This window comes from Salvelinus fontinalis, unplaced genomic scaffold, assembly GCF_029448725.1.
Source record: "Salvelinus fontinalis isolate EN_2023a unplaced genomic scaffold, ASM2944872v1 scaffold_0890, whole genome shotgun sequence".
Classification (NCBI taxonomy): domain Eukaryota; kingdom Metazoa; phylum Chordata; class Actinopteri; order Salmoniformes; family Salmonidae; genus Salvelinus; species Salvelinus fontinalis.
In genome coordinates, this window is record NW_026601099.1 from 53650 (window position 1) to 77458 (window position 23809).

General features: G+C 40.9%; 2 protein-coding genes across 2 annotated transcripts; one reads left to right on the forward strand and one right to left on the reverse strand.

Moving 5' to 3' along the window:
* Positions 1–2424: 2424 nt before the first annotated feature.
* Positions 2425–9167, forward strand: LOC129847596 (piggyBac transposable element-derived protein 4-like). The gene is made up of 4 exons (XM_055915347.1): positions 2425–2526; positions 2660–2837; positions 4255–4369; positions 6467–9167. The coding sequence occupies exons 1-4, from the start codon at positions 2524–2526 to the stop codon at positions 8157–8159; spliced, it is 1989 nt and encodes a 662-aa protein (XP_055771322.1). The 5' UTR covers positions 2425–2523; the 3' UTR covers positions 8160–9167.
* Positions 9168–13062: 3895 nt separating this feature from the next.
* LOC129847595 (zinc finger protein 135-like) lies at positions 13063–19999 on the reverse strand. The gene has a single exon (XM_055915346.1). The coding sequence runs from the start codon at positions 15971–15973 to the stop codon at positions 14642–14644; it is 1332 nt and encodes a 443-aa protein (XP_055771321.1). The 5' UTR covers positions 15974–19999; the 3' UTR covers positions 13063–14641.
* Between the last annotated feature and the right edge of the window lie 3810 nt (positions 20000–23809).

Below are 23809 nucleotides of genomic sequence, written 5' to 3' on the forward strand. Positions count from 1 at the left end.
ATACACAATCCATGTCTCATTTGTCTCAAGGCTTAAAAATCCTTATTTAACCCATCTCCTCCCCTTCATCTACACTGATTGAAGTGGATTTAACTAGTGACATCAATAAGGGATCATAGCTTTAGCCTGTATTCACCTGGTCAGTTTAAGTCATGGAAGGAGCAGGTGTTCTTAATGTTTTGTAGACTCAGTGTAAAGCACTACAGATAATCAAGTGCTATTTGAATGTGACGCATTTGCTCTATTGTTTACAGCGGGGTTGGGAAATTCCAGTCCTCGAGGGCCTGATTAGTGTCACAGTTTTGCCCCAGCCCCAGCTAACACACCTGACTCCAATAATCACCTAATCATGATCTTCAGTTTAGAATGCAGTTTTATTAATCAGCTGTGTTTGCTAGGGAGAGAGAAAAAGTGTGACATCAATCAGGCCCCGAGGACTGGAGTTGCCCACCCCTGGTTTACAGGATGATTTGTATCTTAAAGAGCGTAGCTTTAAGGGAATAGTACCCACATCTAAATAAAAACGAATGTAAAAAATGAACAGAGCAAATGTGTATTAAAACACTACCTAATCATATAAGTATTTATTCAACATTTACATATTCATATTGTAATGAAACAGCAGGGAGCAGGTCTCGAACCCTCGACCTTCTAGTCCGAGGTCCGGCGCGCTATCGACTGTGCCGCAAAAGCATGCTCGTGTGGCAGGGTTGATTTCCGCGATTATAAATCCAGGGTCGCTATTATTATTACACTATTAAGCTTCTACGTCTGTATGCAGGACGGTATTATTTGTAAGACGTAAGAGAAAATATGTCAGCTTATTGTTAAATTATTATGACGTTCTTTCCAGTACAAAAGTGTAGTAACTATTGTTTCCAAACTGAGTTACCCACTCCAGCCAGCAGAAGGTGACGGGAGTCTTTCAGGTGATGCTTCTTGCGTGACGTATAATCTAGTGGACGGGACAGGAGGCTTCTTCAACAGCGACAAAAGGCTTCTGGTTTAACCACGCGGTGCTTTGCTAGCGTACCTAAAACTCTTTAGACCATTCTTGTGTATATTGCTCTTAGTGTTTCGAACATAATTCTGTTTACCTATCTACTGGTTCATTTATACACGTAATTTGCTTGTTAAATTAGCAATGTGTTACATTGATACTACACTAGGTTAATTTCCCGGAGCATAAACGCACAAATCTAGACGGAGAAAGAAACTGGTGAAAGGAGGCAAAGAGGCTTGAAGAATGAAAATGGAGAAACAAGAGGATGATATTACAGTGAAAGAGGAAGATGGGAAAGAGGTTGTCAAAGTGGAAAAAGAGGTAGAAGCTTTCAGAATCAAAAAGGAGGAAGATGCCGTAAAATTGAAAGAAGAGGAAGAACCTTTTCGAGTAAAAGAGGAGACTGAAGTTCCGATTACCACCAGTGAGTACTGTCTTAAACAGGGACACAAACTATGCAGTTGTTGAACTGTGTTTTTTAAGGGGCATTCTACTGAATACCTGCACTTTGATATGTTGTTCAGTACTGTAGGAATTGTTTAAGGGGCAATCTGCCATTGGTACATATATTTTGTGCACTTAAAAATTGTATTTATTGAATTCTCTATGGTCTATATTAAAGTGCACTTATTCTAATTAACAGGCTTTTAAAATATAATATACAGTGCATCATTTCTACTTAAAATATCAGAGGGACCCAAAATGAACCCATTTTGTGGAACGGCCCTTTAACATTTGCATCACAGTGGTGGGAAAAGTACGCAATTGTCATACTTGAGTAAAAGTAAAGATACCTGAATAGAAAATTACTCAAGTAAAAGTGAGTCACCTAGTAAAATACTTCCTGAGTAAAAGTCTAAAATATACTTTAGTATCAAAAGTAAAAGTATATAACTAATTTCAAATTCCTTATTAAGCAAACCAGATGGTGCCATTTTATTTTTTTTCTTATTTCTTTTTATTTACGGATAGCCAGGGACACACTCCAACTCAGACAATCTACAATTGAAACGTGTGTTTAGTGAGTCCGCCAGATCAGAGGCAGTGATGATTACCGGGGATGTTCTCTTGATTAGTGCGTGAATTGGACCATTTTCCTGTCCAGCTAAGCCTTCAAAATGTAATGAGTACTTTTGGGTGTCCGGGAAAATGTATGGAGTAAAAAGTACATCATTTTCTTTAGGAATATAGTGAAGTAAAAGTCAAAAATAGTAAAGTACAGATTCCCTGAAAAACTGAAACTACTTAAATCGTACTTAAAAGTATTTTTTACTTAAGTACTTTATACCACTGATCACACAAAAAAGCATAATTAAAGTGTCTAATTTAGGCCCTTTTTAGACATATATTCATGCCTCTTGTAACACTGTAATTGCAATAGAAGTTCATAAGTTTACCGTCTGTTTGATGTTCTCATTCACACAGGAGAGAGACATGACTATCTTGGATCCTCTGGGGAGCCTCAACAACATCCTGATGCTGATGAGGCAGAGAAGAGTCTCTCCAGATCAGAACATCAGATGGTACAGCTTGGTTTGGTCTAGTATACATCTTGCTCTATCGGGGTCTGGGCTGGGTTTCTGTAAAGCACTTTATGTCAACAGTGACATAAGCATCCATAATGATATGTGTCTGTGTCTCCTCTATGGTTACCAGGACAACGCTTGCCCTTCCTCTCTCCCGGAGTCCCCGTGTCATGCCTCTCCCGGTAGCGCCTTACTGCTGGGTATGAAGAGGTTGTCTGTGCTGCTGGTGGACTGCAGGAAAACAACAGGGCTGAGTGGAACTGTGAGAGGAGGAGAAGAGAAGAAAGGATCAGATTTGACATATCAAAGTAAGTGCTGTAGTTTAGTTTGAACAAATACAATAGATCTGCCCACTGGTATCTGTTACCAGGACAACCAGCAGAGTTGTGTTAGTTGACATGAAGATGGACTGGTATCTTTTACTAGTAGGGCTGTCACAGACTAATAAACATCTTGTTTGACTTAGTCACCTGTTCTTTCGACCAATCAATTGGTGCAAATTTTAAATGTGTATTTCTATATATACACTACCGTTGAAAAGTTTGGGGTCAATTAGAAATGTCCTTATTTTTGAAAGAAAAGCAATTTTTTTGTCCAATAAAATAACATCAAATTGATCAGAAATACAGTGTAAACATTGTTAATGTTGTAAAGGACTGTTGTAGCTGGAAATGGCAGATTGTTTTATGGAATATCTACATAGGCGTACAGAGGCCCATTATCAGCAACCATCACTCCTGTGTTCCAATGGCACTTTGTGTTACCTAATACAAGTTTATAATTTTAAAAGGCTAATTGATCATTAGAAAACCCTTTTGCAATTATGTTAGCACAGCTGAAAACTGTTATGCTGATTTAAAGAAGCAATAAAACTGGCCTTCTTTAGACCAGTTGAGTGTCTAGAGCATCAGCATTTGTGGGTTTGATTACAGGCTCAAAATGGATCAATTAGCCTTTTAAAATGATTAACTTGGATTAGGTAACACAACGTGCCATTGGAACACAGGAGTGATGGTTGCTGATAATGGGCCTCTGTACGCCTATGTAGATAATCAGCCATTTTCAGCTACAATAGTCATTTACAACATTAACAATGTCTACACTGTGTATATGATCAATTTGATGTTATTTTAAATGGACAAAAAAACAGCTTTTCTTTCAAAAACAAGGACATTTCTAAGTGACCCCGAACTCTTGAATGGTATTGTATATCCTCACACCATCCATGTTGTAAACAGCATTCTGCATGAATTCCGACTCAACTTGCAACAAAACAATTTTATGAAATCTAATTTTGTTAGAAATCTAACATTGTTTAACATGGTCAAGTTCGGTTTCTGTGCAATCTTCAGACACTCTAGAAGGCAACCAAACTCGTTTCATCATTCTACATGATGTATTGGCTATACAACACCTGAATTAGCCCATGAAGGGTCTTGGTCCAATGACCACCTATCGTTTTGAAACCTAGCTAGATAGCCAATGAGCTGGGCTTTCCAGCAGTATGTGAATGCCGTTTGTAGGACAAACAGCCATCATGCTGGAGCTGTGCACAACAGAGTTCATTCTCTGGTGAAAGGAAACAGGACGCACTGTAGTTTACGTTTCACAGCAGTTCCTTCTCTTCTACAAACTTCTCAAATCTGAAAAAGTTAAACATGGCTACTAAGAGTGGAAAAGCTCAATCTCAGTCCAAGTATAAACATTTTGATGATATTATTGCAGACATTGACCAGGAGAGTGACACAGAAGGAATGGATGAGGACTCTGTGAGTGACCACAGTTATGATTCCAGCGCGGAAGAAATGTTTTTGGAAGGAAAAGATCCACTTTTAGACCAGTAAGTAAAATAGGTTTTTGCTTCTCATGCTAATGCAGTTGTTTAAATGGTCGCATATTCATTTGATATTATATATATATATTTTATATATATATATATATATATATATATATATATATATTTATACACAGTCGAAGTTTACATACACTTAGGTTGGAGTCATTATAACTCGTTTTTCAACCACTCCACAAATTTCTTGTTAACCTCACTAGGGTATGTGGGCCTCGTCAACAGCCAGTGAAACTGCCAGTCGCCAAATTCAAAACAGAAATACCATAATTTAAATTCCTCAAACATACAAGTATTTCACACCATTTTAAAGATACACCTGTTGTAAATCCAGCCAAAATGTCCGATTTCAAAAAGGATTTACGACGAAAGCACACCAAACGATTATGTTAGGTTAGAGCCAAGTCACAGAAAGATATAGCCATTTTTCCAGCCAAAGAGAGGAGTAACAAAAAGCAGAAATAGAGGTAAAATTAACTTCTCTTAACTACCGATCCCGGATCCGGGTTTGAAAATAGACAACATACGATGATCGCCACAAATAGTCATATTAAACATTCCTGAAAATACAAGTGTCTCACATGCTTCAAAAGCCGTGAATCTTGCTAATCCAACTGCGTTGTCAGATTTAAAAAAGGATTTACTGCGAAAGAATAGGATGCGATTATCTGAGCTCGGCGCTCCATAACAAACTACTTTTTCAACCAGCACAGGCGTAACATTATCACAGATTGCGTTGAAATAAATCGTTTACTTTTGAAGATTTTGCTCTGTTTGCAATCCCAAGGCTCATTGTTACAAACTGAATGGTCTTTTGTTCGGTTAAATCCATTTTTTATAGCCTAACACGAAACATTTTGTGAACGCTTATGTCGTTGAATTTCATTTCATTCAATTTTCGACGAAACATCCAACCTAAATACACTGACTAAACCTGACGTTATCCAGTCATGTTTGTTTTTCTTGCAATCAACTGTTTGTTTGTAATGCAACCAAACTTGATGGGTCATTTCGCGGGACGTATTGAGCCAAAAAAAACGATTGGAAGACAACGAGTAACGAGCTCATTGTACACCAATTATATGGCCACTGTCTCGTTGATTGACTGTATTTTAACCCAATGACCACTCATCGTCTTGAAATCTAGCTGGGTAGATAGTGCCATTTACCTCTGTTCGTTGGCTATCAAATGGTTCTTTGTTTGAAGACCAACCCATACATGAAACGCAGGCGTAACGAGTGTCTTTTACCTTTGCGTTTAGAACTGGAAGGAAGGAAAGTTATTACGCACAGCAGTATTTCGGCAACTTATATCGTCAGCTGTTTATTTATCCAACATCATGGCGAATAAGTCAGGGAAAGCTAAATCTACGACTAGATATACGAATGTAGACACAAATTTTGAGGAAATTGATCGTGAAAGTGATACAGAACTGTTTTTTGAGGAAGACTCCATTAGCGATCACTCCTATGATTCTGAAACTGAGGCCTATTTTTTTGAACGGAGAGGACATTGTTTTGGACTGGTAAGTTCTTGTCACGCTAATGCCGTTGTTTGAAATTAATAATATAAAATATTATTTGTGATTGTTTTTACGTTTTATTTGCAATAAAAAGGTAATGAAATGTGTAAAGTACACGTTGGCTATTCATTGTGAGTGAGGATACATTTGTATGTATGTGAACGACCCATAGCCTATGTTTGTTTGTGTATATATATATATATATATATATATATATATATATATATATATATATATAAATAAATAAATAAATAAATAAATGAATGAATGAATGAATGGAGTAGAATGTAACAGCAAACCCATACATCTCAACAGAGCCAGCATGCTTTCTCTAATTAGGCTATATATTACGGTTAGAGGTTAGAGGGAGCATGGCCGAGGCGCGTGTGTCTGTTGCTACACCCCACCCCCACATGAAATGGCCTATTTGAGGCAGGCCCACAAAATGGCCAAAGTGAAATGGAACAGCACTTTATGTTCCCTGTACTCTATATATATGTTTATTATACCTGTTGATACAGGGCTCATATGTGAAACTATTCTAACTGAACATTTTCATTCACAGTGGCACTGATTCCGACTGGGAGCCCCCAGCGCCAACTTGTTCATCCAGCTGGACCCCTGCTGTCTCTGGGCCATCTACAGGTGTGAAGGCACCGACAAAGAAGCGGAAGAGGGGAAGTGTGCCACCTGCTAACAAAGGGACAGAAGGGCGTTGGCACACTGTCCTAGAAGATGATGTGGAGCCACCCCAACCAACTTTTCGGCCGAAAAGGAAGCCAGGACCTCAGGTGAACTCGACCACAACTTACAGCCCCCTTCAGCTTTTTCAGTTGTTTTTCACACAATCCGTTGTAGATTCGCTCGTGTCTAACACGAATAAGTATGGGAAGAAGAAGCAGGCAGGAAAAAAGGTAGCATGGAAGCCCATATCCATGTCAGACTTTATCTGCTACCTTTCACTGGTCATCTACATGGGGATGGTGAAGCTGAAAAGCCTGACGAACTACTGGAAAACGTCATCACTCTACCAACTGCCTTTCCCCATGACTGTTATGTCCTGCAAAAGGTTTCTGGTTCTTTCACAGGCGCTTCATATCAGTGACCCAAAGGTTGATGAAGAGAATGACAAGAAGAGAGGCACAGCAGCGTTTGATAGACTGTGCAAAATAAAACCTCTCTACTCCAGCATTGTTGAGGCCTGCAAGACGTACTTTCAGCCAGCCCAGAACGTGTCAATCGATGAGAGGATGGTAGCCTCAAAGGCCAGAATTGGCCTCAAACAATACATGCGAAACAAACCAACCAAGTGGGGTTACAAGCTGTTTGTGTTGGCTGATTCTGTGTGTTCCTACACATGCAATTTTTTTGTCTATGAGGGGAAGAACAGTTTTGCTACCGGTAAGGGACTTGGCTATGACTCTGTAATGGAGTTATTGGATTTTCAACTGCTAGGGAAGGGCTACAAACTGTTTGTGGATAACTTCTACACAAGCCCTACCCTGTTTGCAGACCTTAGGAAGCGGGAAGTGTGGGCTTGTGGCACCATTCGTACCAACAGAGTGGGCTTTCCGAAGACGAAGGTGAACGACATGCCTGAGCGGGCTGAGCGGGGGACCATGCGATGGATCCGTGAAGATGACCTGCTTTTTGTAAAGTGGATGGATACCAGAGAGGTGGTGATGTGCACAACAATCCACAAGTCCTTCAGTGGGGATCATGTGGTCAGACGTGTCAAGGATGGTGCCGGGGTATGGACCACCAAAAATGTCCCCATTCCAGCTGCAGTAAAGGACTACAACAAGAGCATGGGAGGTGTGGACCTATCAGATGCGCTGATAGGCTATTACAATGTTCTGCATAAGACAATGAAATGGTACAAGACCTTCTTCTATCATTTCGTCGACATTGCTGTGGTGAATGCATTCATCCTACACAAGGAAATGGCTAAGAGCTGTGGAAAGCCCTTCCTCTCACAGAAAGCCTTCAGAGAGCAGCTCATCAAGGAGCTTGCTGGCTACAGCACCACTGCACCACACCCTGTCCCTTCTGCTCCTGCCACAAGTGTTCATCTGCCCAAATATATTTGTGCAGGCATGGATGTCCCTAAGGGCCAAAAGGGCACAGCGTGGAGGCGTTGCTGTGTTGTTTGCAAGATGAAGTCCCCCATCACCTGCACCACATGCTCGGTGACCCTCTGCTTTACATCAGAAAGAGACTGCTATGGCATCTGGCATCAGCAGCAGAATATTGTGTAGAGCTTTGGCAAAGTGGGTGGGGTTATATCCTTCCTGTTTGGCCCTGTCCGGGGGTCTCATCGGATGGGGCCACAGTGTCTCATGACCCCCTCCTGTCTCTGCCTCCAGTATTTATGCTGCAGTAGTTTGTGTCGGGGGGCTAGGGTCAGTTTGTTATATCTGGAGTACTTTTACTGTCTTATCCGGTGTCCTGTGTGAATTTAAGTATGCTCTCTCTTTCTCTCCTTCTTTCTCTGAGGACCTGAGCCCCAGGACCATGCGTCAGGACCCCCTGGAATGATGACTCCTTGCTGTCCCCAGTCCACCCGGCCTTGCTGCTGTTCCAGTTTCAACTGTTCTGCCTGCGGCTATGGGAACCCTAAACTGTTCATTTTTACTCTTGAGGTGCTGTCCTGTTGCACCCTCTACAACCACTGTGATCTCTACCCGGCACAGCCAGAAGAGGACTGGCCACTCCTCATAGCCTGGTTCCTCTCTAGGTTTCTTCCTAGGTTTTGCCTTTCTAGGGAGTTTTTCCTAGCCACCGTGCTTCTACACCTGCATTGCTTGCTGTTTGGGGTTTTAGGCCGGGTTTCTGTACAGCACATTGAGATATTAGCTGATGTAGGAAGGGCTATGTAAATATATTTGATTTGATAGAGGACTGAGGGTCTTCCAAATATTGAAAGTGTGTAAATAGTTACCCATGTTATTTTGTTTAAAAAAAAAATCTAAACTTTTTTTTTGGGGGGGGGGGGGTGTTAGAATACCATTTTGGTATTTTGCATATAGTTATTTGTTTCAAAATGTATACCTTCACCAATTTGGTCACTTGGGTACATTTGGGCTACATGTGTGGGACACCTGGGTGACCTCATGATAAATGTCATGTAGCACACTCATTTTGGAAGTTATCATTCTGAAACTTTGCACAAGTACTGTTGCCTTATGAATATGGGGACAATTTCAGTGGAAAACATCTTGTTCATTTTAAAGATGATACAACAATTAAAAAGAAAAAACGTATTGTTTTTTTCATTGTATTATTTAAACCAGATCTATTGTGTTATATTCTCCTACATTTAATTCACATTTACACAAACTTCAGAGTGTTTTCTTTCAAATGGTACCAAGAATATGCATATCCTTGCTCCTGGGCCTGAGCTAGAGACAGTTAGATTTGGGTATGTCTTCAGGTGGAAATTGAAAGAAGGGGGGGGTAGTTCTTAGAGGTTTTAATCTCTAACCTTTGATGATCTTCATCAGATGACACTCATAGGACTTCATGTTACACAATACATGTATGTTTTGTTCGGTAAAGTTCATATTTATATCCAAAAATCTGAGTTTAGGCGGGACGCTACTGTCTCACTTGGCCAAAGCCAGAGAAAATGCAGAGCGAATTACTATAAAAATCTAACTATCATTAAATCACACATGAAAGATACCAAATTAAAGCTACACTGGTTGTGAATCCAGCCAACATGTCAGAATTCAAATAGGCTTTTCGGCGAAAGCAAACAATGCTATTGTCTGAGGATAGCACCATTGTAAACAAAGAAAGAGAAGCATAATTCAACCCTGTAGGCGCGACACAAAACGCAGAAATAAAAATATAATTCATGTTACCTTTGACGAGCTTCTGTTGTTGGCACTCCAATATGTCCCATAAACATCACAAATGGTCCTTTTTTTCGATTAATTCCATCGATATATATCCAAAATGTCCATTTATTTGGCACGTTTGATCCAGAAAAATACCGGTTCCAATTTGTGAAACGTGACTACAAAATATCTCAAAGGTTACCTGTAAACTTTGGCAAAAAATGTCAAACTACTTTTGTAATACACCTTTTGGTATTTTTTAACGTAAATAATCGATAAAATTGAAGACGGGATGATCTGTGTTCAATACAGGATTAAAACCAACTGTAGCTAGCTTTCTGGTCACGCGCTTCTAACAAACAGGACACTTCGAGTGACCCTCCTTCAAGATGGCCGTACTTCTTCATTACACAAAGGAATAACCTCAACCAATTTCTAAAGACTGTTGACATCCAGTGGAAGCGGTATGAACTGCAAGAAGGTCCCTTCGAAATCTGGTGTCCCAATGAAATCTCATTGAAAAGAGAGTGACCTCAAAAAAATAAATCTGAATGGTTTGTCCTCAGGGTTTCACCTGCTAAATAAGTTCTGTTATACTCACAGACATGATTCAAACAGTTTTAGAAACTTCAGAGTTTTTTTCTATCCAAATCTACTAATAATATGCATATCTTCTGGGGATGAGTAGCTGGCAGTTTAATTTGGGCATGCTTTTCATCCAAAATTCCGAATGCTTCCCCCTACCCAAGAGCAGTTAACTGCCTTGTTCAGGGGCAGAATTTCAAAGTAACCAGATCTGTGTTTACTGCCCCATAGGAGGCATTTTGCCATGCTGTCATTATAAATACGAAATTGTTCTGAGGCTGCTGTTCATGCTGGGAAAGTTGATTGAAGTATGGTCAACTAAGAAAACTATCATTTCTATAGTAGATTTTGATCACACAATATACATTGGACATACACAGAAGTAAATGCCACACCTTTTCATTCAATGTCATTCATTTCACTACTGTCACAGGAAGTTCTGCTACACTGCCTACAGAAAGTTATGCTACACTGCCTACAGGAAGTTCTGCTACACTGCCCACAGGAAGTTATGCTACACTGCCTAAAGGAAGCTATGCCACACTGCCTACAGGAAGTTCTGCTACACTGCCTACAGGAAGTTATGCTACACTGCCTACAGGAAGTTATGCTATCGTATATCTTCATTCCTACAGCCTTCAGTCAGGTAGGAAGTAGCAGCGAAGTCCTATTACCAGTCAGATAGGAAGTAGCAGTGAAGTCCTATTACCAGTCAGATAGGAAGTAGCAGTGAAGTCCTATTACCAGTCAGATAGGAAGTAGCAGTGAAGTCCTATTACCAGTCAGATAGGAAGTAGCAGTGAAGTCCTATTACCAGTCAGATAGGAAGTAGCAGTGAAGTCCTACTACCAGTCAGGTAGGAAGTAACAGTGTCAACACTGCCAAGGATGTCCTCCACTGAGTCCACAGTCCTCTGCACCATAAACACCATCTGTTGTCTGCACACCTCTGACCAGATCAAATCAAATGTTATTGGTCTCATACACATATTTCTCTGATGTCATCCCTGTTGTATTGAAACAGTGCTGTAATATCTAACAATACAAATCAATACATGCAAATCCCCACAATTTATTTCAAGGATGAAGAAATCTAGAAATAGTAGAACGAGCAATGTCAGAGTCTGGAATATAAATATATATACAGTTAGTTTACAATGTATATGATGGTGTGCATAGACATTATGGACTGTATATGAATAGAAAAGGTGTGTACAGTAGTAGTTATATAGGATGAGCCTTGACTAGAATACAGGGTGGAGTACTGGGTGGTAGACGGCAGTGTAACAGTGACTAAAGTTCAGGGCAGGATACTGTGCGGAGGCTGGCTAGAGGTGACTATTTATCAGTCTGATGACCTGGAGATAGACCACACATTAACCACACAATAAGCATTGTGGTGGCAGCATCATGTTATGGGTATGCTTGTCACCAGCAGGGACTGGGGAGTTTGTCAGGATCAAAATAAATATGAAAGGAGCAAAGCCCAGGTAAAAAGTTTGAGGAAAACCAGCCTCAGTCTTCTGAGAACCTGTTTCCATCACACCTGTTGTGAGTTTTTTTTATAAGGTATGACTTTACTCACATAACATTTTGGATGGTTAATCAAGCAAAATACAGCCTAATTTTTTCCCCCTCAGGAAGCTCCGGTAAACAGTGGTTGTAGTACACTGCTGCCACCACCAGTCCTGGAGGGCATTTTTACTTTGTTGATAGCTAGCTGCTGTGTGGACAAAGACGTAGCAGCTAGCTAACTGGCTACCGATCAAACCTATTGTGTGTATTGAACATTCATATTGGACAGCCTTACCTATAGAATAGTACCACCACGATCAGCCCATTCTCTTCCTGACGTCAAATGGAAACAATGGAGCAAATGTATCACATGTAAATATCACTTGATTATCAGAGGAGTAAACTATGAAGCCAGCAGGAACTACTCAGAAATTCTAAATATCACTTGATTATCAGAGGGGTGTATTATGACATCAGATAGAACTACTCAGACATTCCAAATATCACTTGATTATCACAGGAGTGTATTATGACATCAGAACTACTCAGACATTCCAAATCAGGCTTCATCCATATCATGAAGGTGGATATTGATCCAACCATTTCTAAAGTAATGACTGGGCTGATGGAAACAGGATATGCCTGTACACTTTTATAAATGCAGACAGATGTTAGTTCGTTTGACATGGTGGGGTCTTTTTGTGTCAGTAAAAATGTATAAGTGAGAAATGGAGGTGGAAACTCCTTTATGAGCAAATATGTATATAATAAACATCACATCTTAGTTAACTTGGAGTCAAGTGATGATATGTTGTGTGGTCCTCCCTCTACGACTTGGGAAACCATGTAGTTTATTAGGCTACAGATGAAATAAGTAATGAACTTCACAGGGTGGTGAAACTGCATGTGATGAGCTTGATGCTCCTTTCCAATACATTTGGATGGTCTTATTCTGGTGACATGATGATTGATGCTTGGTTGCCATTTGACAAATAATGTTGCTCTCATCCATAATAATCTCATTGTGTATGTAGCCTACCATCACTGTATATGTGAGCTGCTGACTACAGTGCACGGGACAAGAGGACATTTTCTATTTCACGCAACAGTTTGACCCCAGGAAAGTAAAACAAAGAACTCTTCATTGAGACAATGATAAACAGCAATCTGTGGGAGAGTTGTGGTGGATATTATAAAATAAGGATCTGCTGGAGTCCAAGTCAAACCAAGATTCTTTATTTCTGAGCTCAGAGAGAATAACAGTTACACAGCGCAGTGTAGACAGTTTGAATTCCTGAAGCATTGGGTGATGAGCACATATCTTTATAGTTTCCTGTTCCTGGGAGGAACTTTATTCATACAAGGATGCAGGTGCAGCTGGTTTGCAACGCAGGATGATACTCCCAGGAGCAGGAGATTATAATAGAACAGTTTCACAAGGTTAGTCACATACTCAGTTATGTCCAAGAACAGGAGATTATAATAGGTCAGTTTCACAAGGTTAGTCTGTGGTGGTTAATTTCTGTATTACCAAATGTGGAGAGACAAAGTTCACACACCAATCAGAGTTATACTTAAACTACATCTTTAATAATAAGATCTTTGCAATGACTTTCAACAATTCACTATTTCTAATGAACCGTTGAGAGTGGCAACACAATGGCTACTGAGATCTTTTATAGCAAAGATCCACCCCCCTAGTCGACATAACAAACCACAGATATTAGGAACAGTTTACAAAGTGAGACTTTATAATGAGAAAGGAGTATCCCGTAGCCAGATAGCATTCGCTATAATTTATCATTCAGTTTGGTCCCTAAGACGAGGTTCTAATCTCGTTCCTGGTACTTCATAGCACAAAAACACCAACTCATCCAATGGCATAACTCAATTGTCAACTCTAGATACCCCCATCTCAAGTAAAACCCCTTCTTGACCCCACTCCTGGACACGCTCACTGAGGGGAGTGAGCCTCTAGGTCATACACTATCCCAGGATAAGTGCAACATCAGAGAGGACATACAATGGTTCAAGACACTGCCATACACCTCCCCCCAATGCCAAAGGAGGGAGTGACTTGCGCACAGACATTGTGGAAACCAGTAAGTGGTTCCCCATTAATCACACCATCCCTTCACATAGTTTAACAGATACATTCACATATGAAGACAATGTCCACTCCTGTCCTCTTCCCTTCCTGATATTCTGCATAGCACCAGGGACATGTAAAAGACAAGCCTGACCTCTCCCCTCTCTGGGCCCCAGGTGACTGAGCCCCAGCTGAGGGAAGAAGTGCAACTGCCAACACCAGAGTCCGAAGGGATACATTCTAATAACAAGTATATCACATCAGCATATTATGCAGATAAGAGATCTTAATTATCTATGTTACCCAACTAATTTTGATTCATCCACCAGATTATAATAGGACAGTTTCACAAGGTTAGTCACATACTCAGATATGTGGACACATACAATTAACATTTTGCATTACAGAGTCTGTGAACATTTTCATTTCATTAAATCATCAGTGGGCCAACATTGCAAATGTAAACAACGGAACAAATGCATCACATCCAAATATCACTTGATTATCTGCAGTGCTGGAGGAATGACACACAGATAAACACACACACAGTGTCAGAGTTTAAAAAAGGACCATTTAAAACAGAAGGAATCTGACCTACTCTATATTCAAACTCCATATTCAATTCATGTTTTCTAATAAAAACACACAAATATATGTTTTAGTATACTTTGTACAATTCAAGTTCATATGGTAAAAACAGGTAATCATTATCAGTCAACAATATAAGACAGCAATTCCCCTGTGTGTATTCTCTCATGCCATTTCAGCTCCCCCGGCTGGTTGAAACACTTTCCACACTGGGAGCAGTGGTAAGGCTTCTCCCTTGTGTGTATTCTCTCATGCCATTTCAGCTCCCCCGGCTCGTCAAAACCCTTTCCACAAAGGGAGCAGTAGTAAGCCTTCTCCCCTGTGTGTATTCTCTCGTGGTAAGCCTTCTCCCCTGTGTGTATTCTCTCGTGTCGATTCAGGTTCCCTAAATCGTTAAAACTCTTTCCACACTGGGAGCAGTGGTAAGGCTTCTCCCCTGTGTGTATTCTCTCGTGTCGTTCCAGGTCCTCTGACCGTTTAAAACACTTTCCACACTGGGAGCAGTGGTAAGGCTTCTCCCCTGTGTGTATTCTCTCGTGTCGATTCAGGTTCCCTAAATCGTTAAAACTCTTTCCACACTGGGAGCAGTGGTAAGGCTTCTCCCCTCTGTGTATTCTCTCATGTTCATTCAGATGACCTTTCTGGTTAAACCGCTTTCCACACTGGGAGCAGTGGTAAGGCTTCTCCCCTGTGTGTATTCTCTCGTGTCGTTCCAGGTCCTCTGACCGTTTAAAACACTTTCCACACTGGGAGCAGTGGTAAGGCTTCTCCCCTGTGTGTATTCTCTCGTGTCGATTCAGGTTCCCTAAATCGTTAAAACTCTTTCCACACTGGGAGCAGTGGTAAGGCTTCTCCCCTCTGTGTATTCTCTCATGCCGTTTCAGCTCCCCTGACTGTTTAAAACACTTTCCACACTGGGAGCAGTGGTAAGGCTTCTCCCCTCTGTGTATTCTCTCATGTTCATTCAGATGACCTTTCCGGTTAAACAGCTTTCCACACTGGGAGCAGTGGTAAGGCTTCTCCCCTCTGTGTATTCTCTCATGTTCATTCAGATAACCTTTCCGGTTAAACCGCTTTCCACACTGGGAGCAGTGGTAAGGCTTCTCCCCTGTGTGTATTCTCTCGTGTCGATTCAGGTTCCCTAAATCGTTAAAACTCTTTCCACACTGGGAGCAGTGGTAAGGCTTCTCCCCTGTGTGTATTCTCTCATGCCGTTTCAGCTCCCGTGACTGTTTAAAACACTTTCCACACTGGGAGCAGTGGTAAGGCTTCTCCCCTCTGTGTATTCTCTCATGTTCATTCAGATTACCTTTCTGGTTAAACCGCTTTCCACACTGGGAGCAGTGGTAAGGCTTCTCCCCTGTGTGTATTCTCTTGTGTTGTTTCAGGTCCCATAATCGGTTCCATCCCTTTCCACAGTGGGAGCACTGGTGTCGTCTTGCTGGTTTGGACATCCCTGGCTCTGATTCCTCTGAGTCTGGTCTTTCTCCTGCCAAAGACAGTGTGTTTTTAAAAAATAGAGACCTGAATGAAACCTCCACATGATAAACCAACCTTGCTATGAGGGCAAATCCTAATCAGATCCCTCAATAACCTGAGGCCAGTTTTAACAATCTTAGTGTGATTTTAAAATAAATGTAGAGCTTCCTGGTAATTACTGATATGTTTACATTACTTATTTTACTCATCCTGTTTTACCAGTCCGAACACAAAAAACTAAACAGTTCTAGGACACAGACGTCGCTGGATTCCAATTGAGCAGGTGGTTCTAAATATATAACTTTCATAGCTGTTCTAAATATATAACTTTCATAGCTGTATGATACAGAATGCGACCTACACACTTCCTTAACCTGTCTAGGACAGGGGTTCCTCTAGCGCCACTCCTCCCACATTCCACTGAAAAGGCAGAGCGCGAAATTCAAAAAATATATTTTTTTAATATTTAACTTTCACACATTAACAAGTCCAATACAGCTAATGAAAGATAAACATCTTGTGAATCCAGCCAACATGTCCGATTTTTTAAATGTTTTACAGCGAAAACACCACGTATATTTATGTTAGCTCACCACCAAATACAAATATAAAAGCACAGACATTTTTCAGAGACCAAATTGAAATACCTAAATACTCATCATAAAACATTTATGAAAAATACATGGTGTACAGCAAATTAAAGACAAACATCTTGTGAATCCAGCCAATATTTCCGATTCTTTAAGTGTTTTACAGCGAAAACACAATATAGCATTATATTAGCTTACCACAATAGCCAGAAACACAAGACATTTACCAGCAGCAAAAGCTAGCGATCGTAACAAACCAGCAAAAGATATATAATTTTTGACTAACCTCGACAAGCTTCATCAGATGACAGTCCTATAACATCAGGTTATACAATACACTTATGTTTTGTTCGAAAATGTGCATATTTAGAGCTGAAATCAGTGGTTATACATTGTGCTAACGTAGCATCTTTTTCCCAGAAAGTCCGGATATTTTTAGGACACTCACCTATTCTGACCAAATAACTATTCATAAACGTTACTAAAAAAATACATGTTGTATAGGAAATTATAGATACACTAGTTCTTAATGCAATCGCCGTGTTAGAATTCTAAAAATAACTTCATTACGACATCCAGCTTACGTTATGGCGAGAGAGTGCCCAAAATCTGGGCGCAAACTAATAGTACACATGTGCGACAGATATATGAAATAGCATCATAAAATGGGTCCTACTTTTGATGATCTTCCATCAGAATGTTGTACAATGGGTCCTTTGTCGGGAACAATCGTTGTTTGGTTTTAGAATGTCCTCTTCTGCAGTCAATTAGCACGGAAAGCTAGCAAAGTGGCGCGAAGCTCTCCTTCGTGAACAAACGCAGACAAAGCAACACGCCTAACGTCCCGAAAAAATTTCAATAATCTAACAAAACTATATTGAAAAAACATACTTTACGATGATATTGTCACATTTATCAAATAAAATCAAAGCCGGAGATATTAGTCGTCTATAACGACAGCTTTTCAGAAGGCAATACCAGGTCCCTTCTCGCGCGCTCCAGAAAACAGGAAACTGGTGTCACGTCATGCCAAGAGCTTTTATTCGACCTCAGATCAAGTTATACACTCCATTTCTTCTCTCACTGCCTGTTTACATCTAGTGGAAGGCGTATGAAGTGCATGTATACTAATATATATCAAGCACATTTATAGGCAAGCCCTAGAACAGAGCCTCGATTTGAGATTTTTCACTTTCTGACAGGAAGTTTGCTGCAAAATGAGTTCTGTTTTACTCACAGATATAATTCAAACGGTTTTAGAAACTTGAGTGTTTTCTATCCAATAGTAATAATAATATGCATATTGTACGAGCAAGAATAGAGTACGAGGCCGTTTAAATTGGGCACGACTTTTCCCCAAAGTGTAAATAGCGCCCTCTATCCTCAACAGGTTAAACATAAAATAAGTAAATAAGTAATTTTGTGTGGAAGTCTAAAACTTGTTTTTACGTCGAAGACACAAAGCACATCAAAAAATTCTCCCCGTTGTCTAAAGTGTTCGACACCTGCTGTTTAAATGGCCCAATTTCTTATTTAGACATTCACAGGTTTTCAACATGTTGACTATCGCTGAAGTCATATATTGAGTAAAGTAAAAAATAAGTTGAAATATTTTTCCTAAAACTGATAGTTACTACAATAAACAAAAATATAATGGCAACATGTAAAGTGTTGGATGTTTCATGAGCTAAAAAAAAAGATTGCAGAATTTTTTACATCCCTGTTGGTTAACATTTATTCTTTGCCAAGATAATTCATCCACCTGACAGGTGTGGCATATCAAGAAGCTGACTGAACAGCATGATCATTACACAGGTGCACCTTGTGCTGGGGACAATAAAAGGCCACTCTAAAATGTGCAGTTTTATCACAACACAATGCCACAGATGTCTCAAGTTTTGAGGGAGTGTGCAATTGGTATGCTGACTGCAGGAATATCCACTGGAGCTGTTACCAGATAATTGAATGTTAAATTCTCTACCAGAAGCCGCCTCCAACGTCGTTTTAGAGAATTTGGCAGTACATCCAACTGGCCTCACAACCACAGACCACATATAACGCCGCCAGCCAAGGACCTCCACATTGTCTGAGACCAGCCACCCGACTTGTATTTCTCTTTGTAATGAAGCCCTTTTGTGGGGAAAACCTCATTCTGATTGGCTGGGCTTGGCTCCGCAATGGGTGGGCGTATGCCCTCCAGGGCCCACCAATGGCTGCGCCCCTGCCCAGTCATGTAAAGTCCATAGATTAGTGCCTAATTTATTTATTTACAATGACTGACTTATATGAACTGTAAATCGTTGAAATTGTTGTTTATATTTTGGTTCAGTATACACACACGTGCATTCGTTAAGTATTCAGACCCCTTCACCTTTTCCAAATGTTGTTATATTTCAGCATTATTCTAAAATTGATTCAATTGTTTTCCCCCCCAATGTAAACAATGGAGCAAATGCATCACATCCAAATATCACTGTACTATCTGTAGTGCTGGAGGAATGACACACCCAGATAAACACACACACAGTCAGAGTTTAAAAAAGGACCATTTAAACACATGGAATCTGATCTACTCTATATTCAAACTGACAGACTCCATATTCACTTCATGTTTTCTCGTAAAAACATACAAATATATGTTTAAGACTACTTTGTACAATTCAATATGGTAAAAACAAGTAAACACATTCTCAGTCAACAATATAAATTGGAGCACTGTGTATGTTCTCTAATGAACTTTAAGTCAATGTGATGTGAAACATGAATTTACACACGAGGAGAAGTAATTATTCTCCCGTGTGGATTCTCACATGACGTTTAAGTGACCGTGATGAGTAATATGTCTTCCCACAGTCTGAGCATTTGCAAGGGTTCTCTCCTGTGTGCAGTCTCATGTGTTCTTTCAGCTTTTCTGAATGGTTAAAACGCTTTCCGCAGTGGGAGCAGCGGTAAGGCTTTTCCCCTGTGTGTATTTGCTTATGAGCGTTCAGCTTTCCTGACTCTCTGAAACTCTTTCCACAATGGGAGCAGTGGTAAGGCTTCTCCCCTGTGTGTATTCGCTCATGAGATTTCATGTTTCCTAACTTGTTAAAACTCTTTCCACACTGGGCGCAATGGTGTGGCTTCGCTCCTGTGTGTATCCTCTCATGTCTTTTCAGGCTTCCTAATTTGGTAAACCTAGTTCCACACTGGGAGCAGTGGTAAGGCAACTCCCCTGTGTGTATTCGCTCATGAGCTTTCAGGCTTCCTAACTGGTTAAAACTCTTTCCACATTGGGAGCAGAGGTGTCGTCTTGCTGGTTTGGACATCTTTGGTTCCTCGAAGTTTGGTTTTCCTCCTGCCAAAGACAGTGTTTATTTAAAGAGAGACCTGAATGAAACCTCTTCATGATAATGCTAACCCTAACCCTAACCCTAACCCATTAAACATGGAATAAATGGACTTTGGAACAATGGTTTCCGTCAGCCACAATGGTGGTAATGACGATAGATGGAATATGAAAATTTATGTCATTTTTGTTTTGTTATTAAAGGTTAAAGGACGACGTCATTATGAAAACATTGTAACTTTAAGAGTTTTCCTAGTATATGCTTGATGTTTATACATTGTACGTTGTGTGGAAAATGTTCAAATCAAAGAGAATGTTTTGGTAAAGATGAAATGTGAAGTTAGTTGTCTAAAATTGGATTTGAGTAAAATCTAGACCTTGCCTCATAACTTGGTAGGCCCAGAGAATTGCCCTAAAGGCGGTTACGCCCACATCTGACCCGAGGGTATAAGACATGTGAGTTAAGAATTAACATATCAGACTAAGTGACCCGAGCTGCAGCAAAGGTCTGAGTAGTCAACGAACCCAAAACACAACACGAGGTTGAAGACAAAGGAATCCTTTTCTTCTCATGCTATGGATGAATAGCTGCATCTAAGCGGGTGAATTCAAGCCGGACCACCCGGTCTCCACCCCCCATCGAATCGTGGTATCTACACTGTTTTCATTCCTACGCCGTGAGCCCTGAGCTACAGGGCTGGCTGTCCTCAGAAGAATACTTTCAGAACAAGGGTGAGGAATCAGACCACTAAGCAAAAAGGACACTGACATCGTGAGGACAACCAGAGAGTTGCACCCGAGAAGTGCGTCATTTCTTGAAGCCTAAACGGCCCACGCGGAGAGACCCACAGCGGAGACCTTCAACACGTAAGTACATCATTATATTCTGACCCATAAGTGCGGCAGTTCGGGGCAAGGTTAGGGTTCAAATAAGCATAGCTGTCAAATGCACCCAAAGGGATATTTCTCTCGTGTACCTTTTCTTTTTCTCTCTTTTAAATCCCCATTTTGGGGTAACACGCGTCAGAGTGTGTTGGCCCGTTGTACTAAGTTCTAATCAACAGCCTAGACTGTGTTTTTGTTTATGCGTATCTTCTATTATCATTTTAGCTTTCTAGTAAATAAATAGTCAACTAAAATTGGTGTGGTACGAACTCATTGGTGGGACTCGGGTTTGTGCAGATTCCTGGATTATGCGACGTTCACAATGAGACTGTAGAGGAAATTGATTAATTAGCGACTGTTGTCAAATCGATATTCTGATATTCTTTGAGGTAATTTGGGAAATAGAAACTCAATAAAACTAATTTTCCCATGGTGCCCAGGTTAATGAGTTAATAATTGTCTGATTCATTTAATTACGCAATTATAAACCGTTAATCATTCGATGAGCAGCAGTTGTCACATTAACTAATACAACGTCACAACATATTGGCACCCCGTGGGAGGCATTGAAGATAAAACTATGGCCGCACTTTTGGGTTAATTCCATACCAATTGTGTAGCAAGATACATATATACCATTAATAGCTATAGGCAGGACTGGTGTGGGAGAAGCGTGTGTGTGTCGTTCCATTTCACCCAGATAATGGTCGGGAGAGAACCACCCCTGTGGTACATCTGACGAAAGCCTGTGTGTCGGAGGGTCTACTGAATGCTACGTGCTAGGGCATATGTACCAGCCGATGTAGACATTCTGAGAATAATACTAGTGGACCAACTAGTAGGTCGCTTTCAGGAGTGATCTGACTCGGTCATAAGCAATTCCTAGAGCAGAGGACATATGAGCCAGCCATTACGGAAATTTGAGTAGATATATTCGTTTGACCGAAGCCATTATCTTTCTACCTCTCGCATTTGGTAACGTGAAGAGTTTAAGGGTTGAACGTGAGACGTCACCTAGTAAACCCGTTCCCTTGTTGGGGGGAACTTCCCTTGCGCGGCGAAGTGGAAGGAAAGCTAAGCATTGCGCCAGATCAGCCATTTTTGTTTTCCCCTTTGTTCATAGTGAATTCCCGCGCCGGGCGGGAATCATGTGAGATCTCAGCTTGCGCTATCAGTAACCTCTGGCGAAGAATCGCCAGTCATTTTTCATGAAATAATTCAGGTCACGCTGTAGGATATCAAACCAGTCTCAACTGATTGGATATCATTGTCTCATTCAATTTAATACATACATTAAATTGCTACACTACCTTTCCAGGTTGGTTATTGGAATAATACACACACTAATGTCTTCTAACCAATGAGATGGTTAAACTTTTCCACATTAACTTAGATATAACAACTATTTCAGGTTAATTAAAGCTAATACCTTTAGCATATACAGGGTTGACAAATCATTCAAATTGATTAATAGATTAAATCCGTTTTACCAGTTCAATGGTGTTTAAGGAGACCTTTTAACAGCATTGTGAAATTCCACCTTCACTGATACCTTGGCGATTTTAGCTTGTGTTAATAGAGACCTCCGGTGGTGAAGAATCGGCAATCATTACTTTAAAATAATTCAGGTTACGCTGTATGATATCAAACCAGTCTCAACTGATTGGATATCATTGTCTCATTCAATTTAATACATACATTAAATTGCTACACTACCTTTCCAGGTTGGTTATTGGAATAATACACAAACTAATGTCTTCTAACCAATGAGACATAGTTAAACTTTTCAACGTTAACTTAGCGATAGCAACTCTTTCAGGTGAATTAAAGTTAAAATTCCCAAATAGCCTATACAGGTTAGATTTATCATTAAAACCGATTTAATCAATCAAATCTGTTTTGGCAAGTTCAGTAATAACCAACTCGCATTACTGACTCAGTCTTGATGATTCATTGACATTTACAAACTGAGTTAAATCGTGTTTGCAGCCTCCAACTCAAAAACCCAAATATTACGTAAAGTGAAATAACTGATCATCATAAAACGAGCAATCCATCAGATGTGTTTCCACCCATTCCCCCTCTAATCAGTGGACCTTCACCCACGGAAAGATTGATCACTGACCTCAGCAACGATGCAAATCCTAACTATGCCGAGGGGCTGAAAATGTTAGATAAGCGAGAAAAATGCAGACATTGTGACAGACGCTCTCCAAAATAGACCATCAGGCGGAGGCCTTGTGAAGGTTCTCTCCAGTTTAGCCCTCAACTATGGCCACCAGCAGAGATGGACAGTGCACCAGTACCTCAGTGCCCACCAGCAGAGATGGACAGTGCACCAGTACCTCAGTGCCCACCAGCAGAGATGGACAGTGCACCAGTACCTCAGTGGCCACCAGCAGAGATGGACAGTGCACCAGTACCTCAGTGCCCACCAGCAGAGATGGACAGTGCACCAGTACCTCAGTGCCCACCAGCAGAGATGGACAGTGCACCAGTACCTCAGTGCCCAGCAGCAGAGATGGACAGTGCACCAGTACCTCAGTGCCCACCAGCAGAGATGGACAGTGCACCAGTACCTCAGTGCCCACCAGCAGAGATGGACAGTGCACCAGTACCTCAGTGCCCAGCAGCAGAGATGGACAGTGCACCAGTACCTCAGTGCCCAGCAGCAGAGATGGACAGTGCACCAGTACCTCAGTGCCCAGCAGCAGAGATGGACAGTGCACCAGTACCTCAGTGCCCACCAGAGAAGGACAGTGCACCAGTACCTCAGTACCCAACAGAGATGGACAGTGCACCAGTACCTCAGTGCCCACCAGCAGAGATAGACAGTGCACCAGTACCTCAGTGCCCACCAGCAGAGATGGACAGTGCACCAGTACCTCAGTGCCCACCAGCAGAGATGGACAGTGCACCAGTACCTCAGTGCCCACCAGCAGAGATGGACAGTGCACCAGTACCTCAGTGCCCACCAGCAGAGATGGACAGTGCACCAGTACCTCAGT

Coding starts and splice junctions, on each gene's coding strand:
- LOC129847595 (XM_055915346.1), bottom strand. CDS start 15,973: ATGTCCAAACCAGCAAGACGACACCAGTGCTCCCACTGTGGAAAGGGA.
- LOC129847596 (XM_055915347.1), top strand. Junction 2,838..4,254: donor ATCAGATTTGACATATCAAA/GTAAGTGCTGTA, acceptor ATATTATTGCAG/ACATTGACCAGGAGAGTGAC. Junction 4,370..6,466: donor AAAGATCCACTTTTAGACCA/GTAAGTAAAATA, acceptor TTTCATTCACAG/TGGCACTGATTCCGACTGGG.